Source organism: Boleophthalmus pectinirostris, unplaced genomic scaffold (assembly GCF_026225935.1).
Source record: "Boleophthalmus pectinirostris isolate CB_2022bp ecotype Guang Dong unplaced genomic scaffold, ASM2622593v1 HiC_scaffold_17, whole genome shotgun sequence".
Taxonomy (NCBI): Eukaryota; Metazoa; Chordata; class Actinopteri; order Gobiiformes; family Gobiidae; genus Boleophthalmus; species Boleophthalmus pectinirostris.
Genome location: NW_026571115.1, coordinates 6,262,539 through 6,280,954, shown reverse-complemented (window position 1 = coordinate 6,280,954; position 18,416 = coordinate 6,262,539). Strand labels below are relative to the sequence as shown.

The 18,416-nt window shown below is 45.8% G+C and overlaps 2 protein-coding genes across 2 annotated transcripts; one reads left to right on the top strand and one right to left on the bottom strand.

Annotated features, from left to right (window-relative positions):
- Window positions 1-346: 346 nt before the first annotated feature.
- Window positions 347-6,450, top strand: lin7b (lin-7 homolog B (C. elegans)). Its single transcript, XM_020933217.2, has 6 exons — window positions 347-606; window positions 1,725-1,843; window positions 2,404-2,475; window positions 3,165-3,374; window positions 4,804-4,967; window positions 6,103-6,450. Exons 1-6 carry the CDS (start codon window positions 531-533, stop codon window positions 6,122-6,124), a joined length of 663 nt encoding a protein of 220 aa, XP_020788876.1. The 5' UTR covers window positions 347-530; the 3' UTR covers window positions 6,125-6,450.
- Window positions 6,451-6,576: 126 nt separating this feature from the next.
- hao1 (hydroxyacid oxidase (glycolate oxidase) 1) lies at window positions 6,577-18,385 on the bottom strand. Its single transcript, XM_020933185.2, has 8 exons — window positions 18,252-18,385; window positions 14,686-14,837; window positions 13,097-13,358; window positions 12,479-12,651; window positions 10,728-10,819; window positions 8,234-8,392; window positions 7,724-7,793; window positions 6,577-7,521 (listed from the first exon to the last, which is right to left on the bottom strand). The coding sequence occupies exons 1-8, from the start codon at window positions 18,383-18,385 to the stop codon at window positions 7,454-7,456; spliced, it is 1,110 nt and encodes a 369-aa protein (XP_020788844.2). The 3' UTR covers window positions 6,577-7,453.
- Between the last annotated feature and the right edge of the window lie 31 nt (window positions 18,386-18,416).

Below are 18,416 nucleotides of genomic sequence, written 5' to 3'. Positions count from 1 at the left end.
TGCATTCACATGTGCACACACAGATTGAGTTTGTGTGTAGGGTTGGTTATTTGAGTGTGTCCATGGAACAATTAAAGGGGAACTGGATCAGAGACACTGGTAGAACATCAGCTGATGGTGCATGTTGGTCCTCAAGCATCTGTGGAGGAATCTTCCTTTGAAACAGGTATCATAAAATGACCACACTGCATATTCAGTTGTTGGAAATGTAGTCTAATGTCCGTGCGTCTTTTCTCTGAAATCTGCTCGTGTTGTTAAAACCTTAACATTAAAATATGACTGATCCAGCGCAGTGAGGACGCTGGCCCTTTAAACGCCTCTATTATCCACAGACGTAGCGCTGGGGCCGTGGACTGCTGTCGGTGCAGTCCTCGGTGGTTCTCCCCGCAGCTCGGGAGCGCAGCGCCGTGTGGGCTTGTCATTTTGGAGCTGGCGCATCACTGAGCATGGACGCGCTCTGAACAACCGCTCGCCCACCTCATCCACGCAGCGTGATTCCGGGCTTTTACGCACTCGACCAGGGGCTCACCATGATGTCGTCCTACTACCACACCGGCAAGGAGGCTGATATGGCAGCCATGACAGAGCCGCTGTGTCTGGAGAGAGGTAGGTCCCCCGCGGCCCCACATCTGTGCGCATCTGTTTGGTGACCACAAGTCCAGTGACCGGAGGCCCAGTGCTGTAGCCTACGTGTGTGAATCAGCGCGACTACCCGCAGGAATAGGGTTTGTGGGGGTAGGACGCATAAAATACCACATCTGTGATGAGATGGACTGATCTGTATCGCTCCCTTTGACATCTTCTGTCGATTATTCGCTCATCTTTGTGGACAAAGCCTCTCCTTTGGTCCCGTGCGCGCTGACGCTCCGGGTCTGACTATAATAAAGAACAGGCTACATTTTCCCCACAGGCTCTACGGGGTCATTCCTGACTGCTCTGACGCATCACGTGCCGTGCGCAGCGGCATCCCTGCGCTCGGACCTCGGGCCGGTGTAAACAGTGACTTTTAACGTGCGTTCTTCCTCAATAAACCTTTCAATGAAAACTGATCTTTTTGGAACCCTGTGGGGGCGCAGTGTGTCCACAGAGTGCCCATCACTGCTCCATCATTTTCAGATTTTGAATGGAGTGACGTCCAAAATGTGATAATAACAAGAGGCTACGTTTCACTTGACACGTTAAAGAAAGTGTGTCCGTGCCACAGCAGGTGTGGAGTCAGGCTGCAAAACCTCCACAAGTCCAAGTCCAAGGTCACAGACAGACACATGGATCATGTCTCCCACAAAGGAGACCGTGGTCCTGGTCAGATGTGTGGTCACTGACTCCCTCTGTGTGTGTGATCAGGTGTGTGTGTGTGATCAGGTGGTGTGTGTGTGATCAGGTGTGTGTGTGTGATCAGGTGGTGTGTGTGTGATCAGGTGGTGTGTGATCAGGTGGTGTGTGTGTGATCAGGTGTGTGTGTGATCAGGTGTGTGTGTGTGATCAGGTGGTGTGTGTGTGATCAGGTGTGTGTGTGTGATCAGGTGGTGTGTGTGTGGGGGGGTGTGATCAGGCGTGTGTATGTGATCAGGTGTGTTTGTGATCAAGCGTGTGTGTGTGGGGGGGTGATCAGGTGTGTGTGTGTGCGTGCGCGCGCGTGTGTGTGTGTGTAGTGTACGTATGGTGGTCAGATGTGTGTGTGATCTGATATGTGTACGGTCAGTGACTGTGTGTGTGCTGGTCAGATGTGTGCAGGGTGGTGGAGCTCCTCGACCGGTTACAGAGGAGTGGGGAGCTGCCTCCACCCAAACTCCAGGCTCTTCAGAGGGTCCTCCAGAGCAAGTTCTGCGCCGCCATCAGAGAGGTGCTCCACCCACTCTACTCCTCTGACCCATGTCCCAGAACATGACCACTCCCTCCTCCTCCACCACTCCCTCCTCCACCTCCATCTCTCCTCCTCCACCTCCACTCCTCTCCTCCATCCACCATCTCTCCCTCCTCCTCCACCTCCTCCTCCTCCACTCCCTCTCCTCCTCCACCTCCACTCCCTCCTCCTCCACCACCATCTCTCCCTCCTCCACCTCCACTCCCTCATCTCCCTCCTCCACCACCTCCTTTCCCTCCTCCACCTCCACTCCCTTCTCTGCCTCCTCTCCCTCCACGGCCACCTCCTCCCTCCACCTCCACTCCCTCCTCTCCCTCCTCCACCACCTCCTCTCCCTCCTCACCTCCACTCCCTTCTCTGCCTCCACTCCCTTCTCTGCCTCCTCTCCCTCCACATCCACCTCCTCTCCCTCCTCCACCACCTCCTCTCCCTCCTCTCCCTCCTACACCACCTCCACTCCCTCCTCCAACTCCTCTCCCTCCACCTCCATCTCTGTGTCCCTGTGATGTGTGTGTGTGACTGGTCCCTGTGTGCTGCAGGTGTACGAGCAGCTCTACGACACCCTGGACATCGTGGGGGGGCCTGAGGTGCGCGCACAGGCTGTGGCCAAGGTACTCCCACACAGAGGCACACACACCCACACACACACACTTCAAATGAACAAAGTCAACGATTTTGGTCATATTTTATATTTTCCTGTGTGTATCCTGCTCTCTTCCAGTTTTAAAAAAGTGACTCCAGTCACATTTGAACCTGTGTCTCTAAAGTTTTAACCTGCAGCTAGAGGATAATCATCTTAAGTCAAAACACCAATTTGTAAAATAAACAACATGTTTCTGTAATAAAGAATAAATGAACATTACAGTCAACGCTGGATTGGATGTGAACATGTTTACCTCATATCTGGGGACGGAGAGAGGTCAAGTTTCTGTCATTTTACAACATAATCTTACACAGCGTTCCATTCAAAGCAGTTTGAAGCAGAATGAGTCTTGGGTGTTTCTTGACAGTGGACAGGTCCGTGCTCTTTATGGAGTTGGTTGTGAATGAGATTGTGCCATAGACTGTTTACAGAAAGGGACATAGCTAACCTGCTAACCGTTATGAAAACCTGTTATGAAACCTGTGCTCAGAATTTCTTCTATAGAACTGGGATCCAAATTTGCTCCTATAACTCCTGGGCCTCAATGAGCTTCATTTGACTGGAGCTGAACTCTGTGGCAGCCACTCTGCACACTCTGTTAGGTACACAGTCTGTCTTGTGCTTGACCACTGCTGTTTGACCCTGTTTGACCTTCAGGCCACAGTGGCAGCGTTCGCCGCCAGTGAAGGCCACGCCCACCCGCGCGTGGTGGAGCTGCCCAAGACGGACGAGGGGCTGGGCTTCAACATCATGGGCGGCAAAGAGCAGAACTCCCCCATCTACATCTCCAGAGTGATCCCCGGGGGAGTGGCTGACCGGCAGGGAGGGCTCAAGAGAGGAGACCAGCTGCTGTCTGTCAACGGAGTGGTGAGGCCTCCAAACTGACCGCTGTAGTGCTGATAGTCACACTTCAAACTCCATTTCAATACTGATATGAGGAACAGAATCGATACTCAACACCGATTCTGATACCTCGATGAGAATAAAAACATCTTTCTTTAGATAATAATAATAGGGTCAGCTGTTTTCAAGGAATCTCCCCTGTGGGCCATTTCAGATTTGGTTGAAAAAATGTTCTAAAAATTTCTAAAATCACCAAATGAAAGAATCTCAAATTTTAGCTCAATCCCTTGAGTTGTTCCTGAGTTATGGCCCGTTGAAATTTTATTTAATTTATAAACATGTTTGAGAGACCAGAACTTCATAAAAATAGAGCTAGGAAGCTGAAAAATTGTATTATTGTAGATTCCTGGTCATAGATTCTAAATCTGTTGTCAAATATTGTGTGTCTTTATTAAGGGGGCTGTGGGCCCCAAAATGTCACATTTGGTTGCCGCTCAGTTTTTTTTAATTTTTATTTTTTTTGAGGTCCATGATTTATTTACTCCAAGTAGATATTTACAAACTAACTGTTGAACCTGAATATTTGAGAGAATGACCATTTCTGACAACAGTCTCACACTTTTCTGAGTTTTCATGTGGATGGTGTAGAGTCTCAAATCTGGTCACAGACCAAATGTGATCTTTTTGGCCCCTTCTCTGGACCCTTGGTTCCCCATGTGGCACCGTTAGATGTTGATCAAATTTTTACCAGAGAAACTTTGGCATATTCAGATTAGTTTAAAGTAATAAAAACATTTACTCTTAACTTCCTTCATTTCAAATAGAATTTTTGAATATGATCTGTCATGGGTCATTTTTGGTGGAGTTTAGGCACTTTTCCACCTGCAGAAAGGTTCATTTATCTTTAATAGACTTAAACACTAATTGCTTGATATTATTGCTTGTTGAGCTATTCTTTTATTTGGTAATTTTAGAAATTTTTTTCAGCCAATTCTGAGATGGCTCATAGGGGAGGCGGCTGATTTCATACGGACTGACCCAATAGCTAATTGTTATTTCTCTTCCCATGTGTGTTATATGTGTGTAATCCTCGGAGGTGTGGAATTTTTCTAGCACAGTGTCTGTCACCTGCTTGTCTCCAAGGAGATTTTAAACTGGAGGCAAGCAAATGATGCCTCCAGACAAAGTTACAGGTTAGATCTGTGGAAAATCAAGCCCACTCCCAATAAAAATGCTGTTTTTCCAAGACATTCAAACACGTCTGAAGACATTTATGCATCTAGAATTCAATGGCAGTTTGGTGACAGACCTGTCTCTCATTTTGGTTGAACTAAAAGCACTTCAGCGGTCTCATTTATAAACTGTAAAGAGCTATAAAATGGACTAAAATCACAAAATGAAATATGAGTTAAAAGAGGTTAAGGATCATGTGATGTGTGTGTGTGTGTTGCAGAGCGTGGAGGGCGAGCACCATGAGAAGGCGGTGGAGCTGTTGAAGGCGGCTCAGGGCACAGTGAAGTTGGTGGTGCGCTACACGCCGCGTGTCCTCGAGGAGATGGAGGCGCGTTTCGAGAAGATGAGGAGCGCCCGCAGACGACAGCACACCGCCAGCTACTCGTGAGTGACATCACAGTGCTGGTAGATAACTAGAGTTTAGTGTGCTCTTTTACAAAATGGTTGCACATGTGAATGAAATAAAAACACATGTGCATGACGCTTTATTCTGGCATTTAGAAAAACACCATTGTATATCATTTAAGGAAACAAGCACTTCTCCAGGTATGCTTAGGTTCAAATCACTTCATAATTTAGCTTCATCCCTGAAACCTGCTTAAAGGACTGCGCTCTGAAAAAAAAAAGATGACTATAATTACAACTGACTCTGTGTGTCTAGAGCCTTAATCTGCAGATAGAGGCACATCCAAGTGTGTCTCAGTCTGCGTTTACACACAGCCGGGAATGTTGAGAAACTAATATTTCCCTTCGTCCATTTCCAAAATAACATTGTGCACACAGCATTGTTTTCCATTACATGAACTCTCATAAATATGCCATCATAACTACACCAAGCCTCTGGACAGCACCTGGATTACATTCAGACCTGTAGCCCAGTTTTGGTGCGTCAGCTCCTAAAACTTGTTTATCTCACTTTACACCAAACGCCAAACCATAGTTTTCCAGAATCTCCACTTTAGCCGGAGTTTTTAGAAAGATTCATTTTCAGAGGTGAATTTGCTGTTTGCATGTAAAAGACGGGAACAAATGGAGGGAAATGTCTCCGTCTTTAAAAATACCTGTGTACGTGTAAACGGGGCCTCAGTCTCAGTATTTGGACAGACCAGGCCTCATGTGAAAGCACAGAACCTCCACAATTCCCTCCTTAAGCTGCAGAGGCTGCACTAGCACTGACTCATGACAGGTGCAAGGGTTTAGGTAGTGACTTTTCAGATCAGACAGAGACATTTTAAGTTTAAACACACTGGATTTCAGCTTTGAAACTGGCAACTCAAATGAGGGATTCATTTGAGGCTCATTCTGCTTTCTGATTGGATATTTGTCTTGAACTGAAACAAAATTCTAACTGGTCCATCATGTCCAAAGTTTAAAATCCAAAGAATCCAAAGTATAAATCAGCATTACAATTACCAATAAAAGCTAAATCTGATCAGAACATGTTTACCTCATGTTAGGGGTCACAGATAGGTCATGATTGTGGAATTTAAAATGAGTCACAGTGGCTCTCCTCCCACAGGTCGCTGGAGTCCAGAGGTTAGCTGCCTGCCCTCTCCAGAGCTCCGCCCCTCTTCAGCCTGATGGACGCCTGAGCCCCGCCCCTCCCCGAAGACAGCCCCGCCTTTCTGTAGCCCGCCGCTCGGCTCTGAAGCGGCGCAGTGTGCCAAAATCACTCGCTCAGAAATAGCTGGAGGCACCTAGTTTAGGTATAGCATTTATGTATAGGCCCATATTACTGCCACTTATTTATCCCATATAGCCCCAAGAATAAACGTGTGTGTCCAGTATGTGTGTGTGTGTGTGTGTGTGTGTGCACGTCTCTGATCTAATGCCAAAAATATGAAGTTAATTTTAAATGTTTTTTTCAATGCCCAAATCTAGATCAAATATCCAAAAATAAAAATATGTAAAAAGTAATGATACACGTTACACAAGTTTGATAAATATGAACGTTATATTCACTTGAAAAGTACCACTTCATGACATCACAAGGTGAAACAGAGCATTTTGAGCTTTGGAAATGTAGACAGACTATAATAGTTATTCAAACTAAACACGAGTCCAGGTGTGTTTTTGAGGAGGTAACAGCATTAGAACATGACTTAAAGGTTGTATGGAGGATTTTTATTATTTTTTTTGTTTCAAATTGTCAATGAAAGTTTAAAATACCATTACAGAGATGCAGCAGCCTTGAAATTATCATGAGCAAAAAAAACCAAAAAAATAAAAATCTATCAACTGTGGACGTAGTGACGCCAGATAAACATCAGCCAATAGATAATGAGGCTCCCTCATTTTCTACTGGCTGTTAGGTTGTCAATCAAACTTCCTACGTTTCTAGTGTCACTGACTCGCCAGCGCGCGAGGATTACGTGGTTTATGCAGCGGTTCTTAGAGGCTTTTTCAAACTGTCGCTTCCTTGCAATTCGCACAAAGTTTGTTGCGATGGCGGACGAGAATCCACGACCAGTTCGCTGCTAAAGAAAGTCAATTTTTGAGGTCGCTGAAAGAAGAAGAGAAGGGGAAAAGGAGCGAAGCCAAACTGAGGTGATTCTTGGACATTCCTTCCAGCGGCGGTGTGACTGAAGCAGACGAAGGGTCTAAACACTGACGCGTCGGTCACTAAAATATTATTATCTAGAGTAAAGAGGCGGGAGGAGTGTTTCTACTGAGGGAGCTGTGGAGGAGGGAGGTGGTGTCACACATGCACAACATTTGAAAAAGGACTGTCGCTGTATTTCACTTCCCTTAAAAAATCCTCTATACAACCTTTAAATTTCACAAGAGTCAGTTTGTAGAGTTTTTTGTATTATAGGACCTTTAAATGGATGACTCCTGACTCAGTGAAACCAGTCTCTGTACTTTGTTTCTCACAAGCGTGAAAACTCTTCTGGACGTCGCAGCAGGGCCCTGCTGACCTCTGAGAGCGAGCGGCAGCCTGTAACACACACAGCTTCAGAGCAGAGCAGCACAGAAGGGCAAGTGTGGATCATAACCACAGACTGGTTTAAGAATATGCAGTGAGGCGGTAAACGTAAACACGTGTTCTAATACTGAACAAATCTCTACACCGCTGATAAAGTCACTTTTATAAATGCTTTTCAATGGAAAAAAGTACGTTTAAAAACAAAAAGACAAACCTGCCAGGGCCAGAGCCAACCGCAGCTCCTCTTTCAGAAGAGTCAAGACCTCAGTGACGCCCTCCTCCCCCTGCACACACACACACACACACACACACGCACGCACACGCACGCACACGCACGCGCACGCGCGCACACACACGCACACACACACACAGACACACACACACACGCACACACACACACACACACACACACACACACACACACACACACAGACACACACACACAGCACACACCAGACACACACACACACACCACACACACACACACGCACACACACAGGAATTTTTAATGGGGATTTATGATAATTGCAATTAATAAACTCCTGCAGGTGTTGGCCTTTAGTAGTTGACAGAATTCAGTTTAAGTGACTATGATCATGTAGATCAGATCTCGTTCATTTGTGCCTTTTCCTGTTGGATAAAAATACCACGTGGACTGTACGGGCTCCTGTCCCAGTGAGGGCACCGTGTGAATCTCATATGAACATGGAGTGTGGAGCATCACCTGACAGGCCAAGCCCCAGAGCACCGGGCGTCCCACGAACACAGCTTTGGCCCCCAGAGCGAGGGCCTTCAGGACATCTGTGCCCCTCCGGACCCCTCCGTCCAGGAAGACGTCACAGCGGCCCCCCACCGCACGCACCACCTCAGACAGGACGTCCAGCTGGAGCAGAGGGAGAACAAGCATCATGGAGCACCTGTTCATACTGTAAGAGTATCTGATCATCGAGTGTAAAACAGGAATAATTAGAGCAGAGTATTTACTTGTGTGTGCTTTTTAATTTGCTCTTGAATGGATCATCAAACTTACAAAATCACAATTAATGTATTTAAAAACTGGAACTAAAAAAGGAGCTATCAAGAAAGATTCAACCAAGATGAAAAATAGGTCTGTACTAACACTAAATGAGCAGCACTACAGTCTCCTGGAAACCTCTCAAAGCTCTACGCTCAAGTCATTATTCATCAAGTTTAACGTCACTTTATTATCTCCATAAATTTGTCCTCTGCATTTGACCCATCGTTCAAGCACTCCACACAGACTGAGGCTACCAATCTCCAACCACCAGCACTCACACCATATTCAGGGATATGAAAGTGTCTTGCCAAAGGACACATCAACAGAACCTGGTCTGCACAGGAATAAATGGTCAATCAGATTTTATGGTTGAAATATTTCTCAGTATTTGACTATAGTAACCACTAATTTGACACTTTTTACAAACATTTACAGTCCCTGATAAAAGTCTTGTCGCTTATCCATTTTGTAGAAACAAAAGCTTATAATCTGACTTTAAATTAATCGATTGGTTTTAGAAATGTCTCATATAAAAGCTAAAACCCTCCCAAATTATCTGCTGCAGTGGAAAAGGGGCCTTGGATTTTCAAATCAACAAACGGTCCTCCCGAGCAGTTGTCTTGTGGGGTCTGCTGGACCTGGGCTTGTCAAAAACATCTCCAGTCATTTCAGATCTTTTTCTTATTCTTTGTACTTGACGCTGAGACACATTGAAGGTGTCACCACCTCAGCAGTGGATCTGGTCTTCAGCCTCTTGATAATTAAGGCTTTGGTCTCAGGGTGGATCTTAGGCATGTTGTCAGAGGTCAAGTTGCAGTTGATGTGAAGGTCTGGTGTGCTGGGGTTCTTTTTATACACAAACACTAACTGATTGATCAGTAACTGATCACAGGTGAGGCTGTAATCTAGGATTGGGTGCATCATATGACAAGGCCACAAGACTTTTGTCTTGCCAAAATCTGACCTTTCTGTGTTCATTAAATGATCAATCTTTCTTCAGTGAAGCAAATTTATTTTAGTATATTGAGCATAATTTGGGAGGGTTTTAGCTTCATATGAGACATTTCTAAAACCAATCAATTCATTTAAAGTCAGGTTATAAGCTTTTGTTTCTACAAAATGGATAAGCGACAAGACTTTTGTCAGGGACTGTAGTAATTATTGGAAGTACCTGTACCTGAGTTGTCACCGGTTCTGTTCATTGTATTTATGGACAGAATTTCTAGGCGCAGTCAGGGGTCGGAGGGGGTCCGGTTTGGGGACCACAGGATTTCATCTCTGCTGTTTGCAGACGATGTTGTCCTGTTGGCTTCATCAAACCAGGACCTGCAATGTGCACTGGGGCGGTTTGCAGCCGAGTGTGAAGCGGCCGGGATGAAGATCAGCTCTTCTAAGTTTGAGGCCATGGTTCTTGACCGGAAAAAGGTGGCTTGTCGTCTCCGGGTGGGTGGGGAGTCTTTGCCTCAAGTGGAGGAGTTCAAGTATCTCGGGGTCTTGTTCACGAGTGAGGGGAAGGACGGAACGTGAGATTGACAGGTGGATCGGTGCAGCTTCGGCAGTGATGCGGTCGCTGTATCGGACCGTTGTGGTGAAGAGGGAGCTGAGTCGAAAGGCGAAGCTCTCGATTTACCGGTCAGTCTTCGTTCCTACTCTCACCTATGGTCATGAGCTCTGGGTAGTGACCGAAAGGACGAGATCGCGGATACAAGCGCTCGAAATGAGTTTCCTTCCGCAGGGTGGCTGGGCGCTCCCTTAGAGATAGGGTGAGGAGCTCAGTCACACGGGAGGAGCTCGGAGTAGAGCCGCTGCTCCTCCACGTCGAGAGGAGCCAGTTGAGGTGGCTCGGGCATCTGTTCCGGATGCCTCCTGGGCGCCTCCCTCGGGAGGTGTTCTGGGCATGTCCCACTGGGAGGAGGCCCCGGGGAAGACCCAGGACATGCTGGAGGGACTATGTGTCTCTCGCCTGGCCTGGGAACACCTCGGGGTCCCCCCGGAGGAACTGGAGGACGTGTCTGGGGTGAAGGAAGTCTGGGAGTCCCTGCTTAGGCTGCTGCCCCTGCGACCCTGGCCCCGGATAAGCGGACGAAAATGGATGGATGGATGGATGTACCTGAGTAACATTTTAAAGTACTACTGACACTTTTTCTTGATCCCCCCGCCCCTGTAGTGACCCAGAGGACAGTTGTGTCTCCAGACTGACCGTAGCAGGCACCCCGTCCAACTGCCGTGCTCCGTGGTTGGACACCAGGATCCCGTCCACTCCACAGTCCACAGCCTGGCGAGCGTCCTCCGCTTAGACACACAGACACACACACAGACACACACACACACACACACACACACACACACACACACACTACACACACACAGTTAAAACTCATCCTCCAGAAAGACATATTGAAAAAAGAACTCAGTCTAAATGTGCAGGGTTTGTGTGCTAAGCTTTTGTGAATGGATCAAAACACAACTCCAGGTCTTTAACTTCTTAGGTTCTTTTTAAAGACAGAACAGTAAAGTGTATTTCCCTTGTTGACATGTTTCGGCTGCTCGCTGCAAGTCATCTTCAGAACAACACTGTGACAGTTCTGAAGATGACTTGCAGCGAGCAGCCGAAACATGTCAACAAGGGAAATACACTTTACTGTTCTGTCTTTAAAAAGAACCTAAGAAGTTAAAGTACATAAGAAGACAAAAACGAACACCTTTGGCTTAATAACTCCAGGTCTGTTTGTGATGAGGAAACGACACTGACACATGAGTTCATATTATTATGTATAAAACTGAAAAGATGAGTCTGCAGTCTAATGGACAACAGAATGACCAGAAATACTCTCAAAGAAATACTCTCCATGTAAATGTTTTTTAAAAACTAAATCTTTTTATGGCCATACAGGCAGTGTTGGGGAGTAATAGATTACATGTACCGGAGTTACGTAATCAGAGTACAAATTATGAGTAACTGTATTCGGTTACAGTTACTGTTTCAGTGAGTGGTAATTGGATTACAGTTACTTTGTTGAAATAAATGGATTACACAGAGGTATTTTCCTGTTTTCACATTTTGGGCTAAACCCTTTCTTTTTTTTTTTTTGGTAATTCCACTCATTGCCGGAAAATAAACCAGGTCCAAACTAGATCCTAACCAGGTCTAAACCAGGTCTAAACCAGGTCTAAACCAGGACTAAAACCAGGTCTAAAACCAGGTCTAAACCAGGAGTAAAACCAGGTCTAAACTAGACCTAAACTAGATCTAAACCAGGTCTAAAACAGGTCTAAAACTAGGTTTTAACCAGGACTAAACCAGGACTAAAACCAGGTCTAGACTAGATCTAACCTAGATCTAAACCAAGTCTAAAACAAGGTCTAAAACCAGGACCAAACCTGGACTAAACCCATACTAAACCAGGACTAATCCAGGGCTAAACTAGGGCTAAACCAGGTGTAAACCAGGTCTAAACCCGGACTAAACCAGGACTAAACCAGGACTAAACCAGGATTTAACAGGACTAAACAGGACTAAACCGGACTAAACCCCAGGACTACTAAACCAGGACTACTAAACCTAAAGGACTAAAACACTAAACAGGACTAAAACAGGACTGGGCTTTTTATTGTCTTTTAACAAAACATCTTATGTGAACATTTCCTCGTCTTTGCTTCTCTACAGCAAATCAAGTAATCCAAAGTATTCAGATTACATTACTCACCTAAAGTAATTTAATGGATTCTGTTACAAACTACATTTTGGGATATGTAATCTGTAATCTGTAGGGGAATACATTTTAAAAGTCACCTTCCCAACACTGCATACAGGACAGGAGCTTTACAAGGACAATTAGCACAGTGTTGTATATAAACTCTCAGTCAGGCAGGTCAGGTGTGTGCTTTGTAAACAGCATGAATCTGCAAGCTTATGGTCAGAGGGCGGCTGTACAGACTGTACATACTGACCACTGAGGACCCCCTTGAGGATGACGGGTAGGTGCGTGTTCCTCTTGAGCCACAGGACGTCCTCCCAGCTCAGAGACGGGTCGATGGCTTTGGACACGTACACGGCCAGGCCACTGTCCGCTCCGTAAGTGTCCTCGGAGAAGGACAGGGAGGGGGCGGAGAAGTTGGACATGCTGCACACACAGACAGGCGGGGGAGGGGTCAGCTCAGAGTTCGGGTGGGGGTGAGGAGGGGACAGTATTGTAAAGAGTTGGTGCACCCCATGCTTTTCTTTTTGTTTTGATGTTTTTGGTCACTCTCATCATGATTCTAATTTTCTTACTTTTTCAAGATCTTCAAAGTAATGTCACAGTTTCATTATTATTTATCAGCTCCTCAATGACTTCGTGTGCTGCCACTTTGACAGTCACAGCTGCCCTGGCAGACTGGCACAAGTGTGACTGCTGCACAGGTCTACACACTCACTGACCGCTACCAGTCACAGTCACACACCTTTTCATGTACCGTGGAGTGATAGAGTCATACCTGTGGTGAGGGTGTGGTCATACCTGAGATGGGGGTGTGTTCACACCTGAGGTGGGGGTGTGGTCATAGCTGAGATGGGAGGTGTGGTCATACCTGAGATGGGGGGGCAGTTTGAAGCGGTTGCGCACGTCATCCCACCTGCGGCCCAGGTACGGAGTGTCCACTGTGAGGAAGATGGCCTGATAGCCGGCCTGCTCCGCGCGCCGCACCAGAGACAGACTGAGCTCACGGTCTTTGTAAATGTAGAGCTGCATCCACAGGACCCCCCCGGGCCCCCCTCCAGCCTCAGATACCTCCTCTATGGTGGAGGTGGCCCAGGAGCTCAGCATCATGGCTGTGCCCACCGCCCTGCACGCTGTGGGCCAACACAACAACACAACAGCAATTAACGATTTAAAAAAAAAAAATATATATATATATATATATATATATATATATATATATGTAATTGTGCTTACAAAAGAGGCACTCATTCTCACTCAGTCACAACATGACATGTCCCAAAGAACATGTGACAGGATATGATCATATGATCACCCTTTGTCAACAACTGGAAACTCTCGTCCTTCTCTCAGTGAGCTGCATGATGAAGAGATGTCAAGAGAGGAAGGCAGGAGTCAAAGCAAAAGATAAAGGCTGTTTTTTTACATGTGTCACTCATAGTTGTGATGCCTTCAGTGAGAATCTATGATGTAAATAAATATTCATGTAAATGAAGAAACATGAAAAAGTGTGTCCAGACTTTAGACTGGTCCTGTACAGCATACACACACAGACCTACAGCGTACACACACACAGACCTACAGCGTACACACACACAGACCTACAGCGTACACACACACAGACCTACAGCGTACACACACACAGACCTACAGCGTACACACACACAGACCTACAGCGTACACACACACAGACCTACAGCGTACACACACACAGACCTACAGCGTACACACACAGACCTACAGCGTACACACACAGTACACACACACAGACCTACAGCATACACACACACAGACCTACAGCGTACACACACACAGACCTACAGCGTACACACACACAGACCTACAGCGTACACACACACAGACCTACAGCGTACACACACAGACCTACAGCACACACACACAGACCTACAGCGTACACACACAGACCTACAGCGTACACACACACAGACCTACAGCATACACACACAGACCTACAGCGTACACACACACAGACCTACAGCGTACACACACACAGACCTACAGCGTACACACACACAGACCTACAGCGTACACACACACAGACCTACAGAGCGTACACACACACAGACCTACAGCGTACACACACACAGACCTACAGCATACACACACAGACCTACAGCGTACACACACACAGACCTACAGCGTACACACACACAGACCTACAGCGTACACACACACAGACCTACAGCGTACACACAACACACACACACACACACAGCGTACACACACACAGACCTACAGCATACACACACAGACCTACAGCGTACACACACACAGACCTACAGCGTACACACACACAGACCTACAGCGTACACACACACAGACCTACAGCGTACACACACACAGACCTACAGCGTACACACACACAGACTACAGCGTACACACACAGACCTACAGCGTACACACACACAGACCTACTGTGTACACGTATGAGGAGAGTACCTCTGGCTGTGGCCACCTCCCCGTCAGCATGGGCCATCCTCTGCATGGCTGTGGAGGCCACACACACAGGCATGCTCAGCCGCTGTCCCAGGACACTCAGGGACATGTCCACTGAGGACACGTCTCGGAGCACACGGGGGACCACACACCACCTGCACAGGAGTACACAGGGACAGTTACTGGAGTACACAGGGACAGTTACTGGAGTACACAGGAACAGACAGTTACTGGAGTACACAGGACAGTTACTGGAGTACACAGAGACAGTTACTGGAGTACACAGAGACAGTTACTGGAGTACACAGGAGCAGGGATAGTTACTGGAGTACACAGGGATAGTTACTGGAGTACACAGGGATAGTTACTGGAGTACACAGGGATAGTTACTGGAGTACACAGGGACAGTTACTGGAGTACACAGGGACGGAAGAGGACATGACAGCACAACACTGAACACTGAATCATTTAAGGCCTCAGGATAAGGGCATGATAAAAGTGAATAACCAAAACTGCAGCTCATCTACAAAATGAGAGTGAAGTTTGAAAGCTTCATGTCATCGTGGGTTTGACTTTCTGAAATGAGTGACAAAAAATATTGAACTTTTTCATGATTTTCTAATTGTCTGTATGGTATGTCAGGTCAGTATTAAAGGTTTCTATATGAATAATAAAGTTTTCTAGTTGAGTGATCTGGAACCTTCTGGGCAGGCAGAGGTGGATCTGTTCGCTTCACAGGAGTCGACTTACTCTATGGTTCTCCCTCATAGTTCTCCAGAGAGCCAGGCTCTCTGGGAAAAGGTTTCCCCCGTCTTCCCCTGATTTGGTCGACCCTACAGAGGGTTCTCCAGGAAGGCCACAGACTGTTGTTGATGGCTCCATACTGGCCAACATGACCATGATTTCCACTGCTGTACAGTCTGAGTTGCAGTCTCCTGTGGCGTCTCCCGGCCAGGAGAGATCTGCTGTCTCATTTGGGGTTCAAATATGGCATCCCAATCCTCAATGCCTCCAACTGTGGCTGTGTCAGTCCTATCTGTCTCGGGTGGAGTCCGGATGGTTCTGGTGTTATCCTGTAGCTGAACACTGCATTTGTACTGAAGCTGTTGTCCCGTTCACACTGTACCAAACCTTTGAGTCTGCCTGGGTTTGAGCCAGATCTAGTTGTGTGCCTGCTTGGAGAGGCCAGGGACAAGCTGCAGTTGTTATGCCTGCTGTGAAAACTGGAAACTTATACTGCAGCCACGGCAAGTACGAGGTGTTCAGACCAGCTGTTTGTGTTACAGAGGAGCTAAGAAGGGCTGTCCTCTTTCCACACAGCGCCTTCACACTTGGATTATTGAGGTCATTCACTGTGCTTACAGGGTTCCAGTTGATGTGAGGGCCCATCCTTCTTGAGGGGTCTCCCCTTCATGAGCAGCTATGTGCTGCAACATCTGGGGCTTCACTAGCACATTTGCCAGATTCTACAACATCACTGTGGTCTCTCCTCATCCTCTTGGTGTGGTTCTTCAAGTCAGGAGGGATAAAATACAACGAAAGTTATGTATGTAACTATGGTTCTATGAATCCCAGATGACTGCCAGAGATACTTTGTCACTCAGGATCTTTGTGGCTCCACGAAAAGATTCTGTAGGAATAGAGTCATGGATGATGGGGGACTATATTACATTCCGGGGTGTCATCCATGTGTGACTCATTTGGTATTACTACTCGAACTGCGCATGTGTGAAGGGAACATTCAGTCCTTTCAGCACCACCCTCTGACGCTCTTCTGGGATTCACAGAACCGTAGTTACATCATTTTCATTTCATAATTCTATTGTATTGTATTTCACATTAAATCATACTGAAGTTAAAGTTATAAGACTTATTAGTCCAGGATCAGAGTTTACCAGCAGCATACTAGTGTCCCATGGGTGCAGACATTATACAAGCACTGGACTGTTTGCCAACCGGCTGTGCCAACCCCCCTCACCTGCCTTTATTTACAGTCAGGAAATTAAAATTGTACTTCTGATAAAAAGAAAGTATGTGGGCATATCATGGGAGGACTTGTGTTTTGGTCTGATCTTTGTCTGGTCTTCGTCCAGTCTGCTTCGTGCTTTGATTCTCTGCTTCTGTACTTTTCTGTATTTCCTGGGAAATGTTTTGTTGTTTGTTAAATGTGGTCCATCAATAAATGCTTTCTGATTCTGCAATTAGAACTGCCTCCAGTGGATTATTTTTTGTGTCTCAAAATGATTTCAGTATAGCTCAATAGAAAGTAAAGCAAGAGTGAGAGCAGCTCCAAAAACCCTCCTCAATCTGCCCTGACACAGATCTGCTGACCCTCCCTGACCAGTCCTCCTGTTAAACTGCACTCAGACCTTTGACCGAGGCACAAAGGACACTGAGAGCCCCAGTGGAAATGTTGCTGCAGAAAAACATGAATTTCCCCCAGGATTAATAAAGTCTCTGTCTCTGGGTTTGCCTCTCCATGGATCTGACCTGCAATTTGGCCATGAGTGCCTGAAATTGTATCATTTTGGACAGACTCTTTATTCCAAAGTTACAAAGTGCACCTTTAACAATGAAGCTTTTTCCACACAACAGTCTGATACATTAAAAAATCGTACCTGTTCTGCATTTTTTTATTTTTATTTTGTCCTTTCAAAACACTTAAATCTGTGAACCTTACTATGGCAGAACTTTAATGTGTGAGCTTTGCTGGATGTTAGAATCATTAAATCAGACAATATCAGTAACTGCACAGTAGCAGAACAAATATTTTATACTGTACTGACATGAAGGCATTTCAAAAAATAAAATAATAAAAATACTCTCAAAATGACAAATGTATCAGGATTGAGCTGATGTTGGAAAGATTTGGATAGTTACATTTCCAGCCTCTTGTACAGCAGTTTAAAATTCCTTTTCTAAATATTTGGAATCAAAGTCCCATTGCGGAAGATTCCACACAATGATAAAAATATTTTACTTGGAAGATCAAACTTTCCATCTCCACGGAGACGCACGCTACCAGAAACCTTATATGGTGCCACTTTAAATATCAAAACAAATAGAGCCTTTAGTATGCTCTTCTCAGAATGCACAAACTTCTGGAATGGAGGCATCTGGACGCGCCATTAAATTTACCAAAGCACATTTTCAATGATTTACTGACATCAGTATCTAAAAGCTGAAGGTTTTAAGACTTTAAAACACTAAAGAACCATTTTGAAGGGTACAAATGTCCAATGTTTGCTTTTATCACTAAATATGGAAAATTATTTGATAGCCTCACAATTTATATTTTACTTTAATTTGTATTTACTCTCACAAACAATCTGGTGAAGTATGTCATATAGCTGTAGATAAAAGAAAACAAGTACAATATTTCTGTAAAATCTTACAGTAAAATCTAAAGAGATATATATATATATATATATATATATTATATATATTATATACATATACATATATATACACACACGTCAAATTATTCTAAAAAGCAAAGGCTGTTAACCAACACATGTGGACATGTGTTGGTTAACAGCCTCTCACGCAGTCCACAGCGAGAGCCGTACCTGTTGAAGGCCTCCACATTGTCGTGCAGAGTGCGTTGCTCATCAGCACCAGAGCGGTAGTAATCGTACACGGCTTTGGGCAGCACTTTTCGGGCCTGCTCCTCGAAGTCACTCACACACACGCGCTGGGACATGGCTGCACTGGGGACAGAGCTGAGAGGAGCA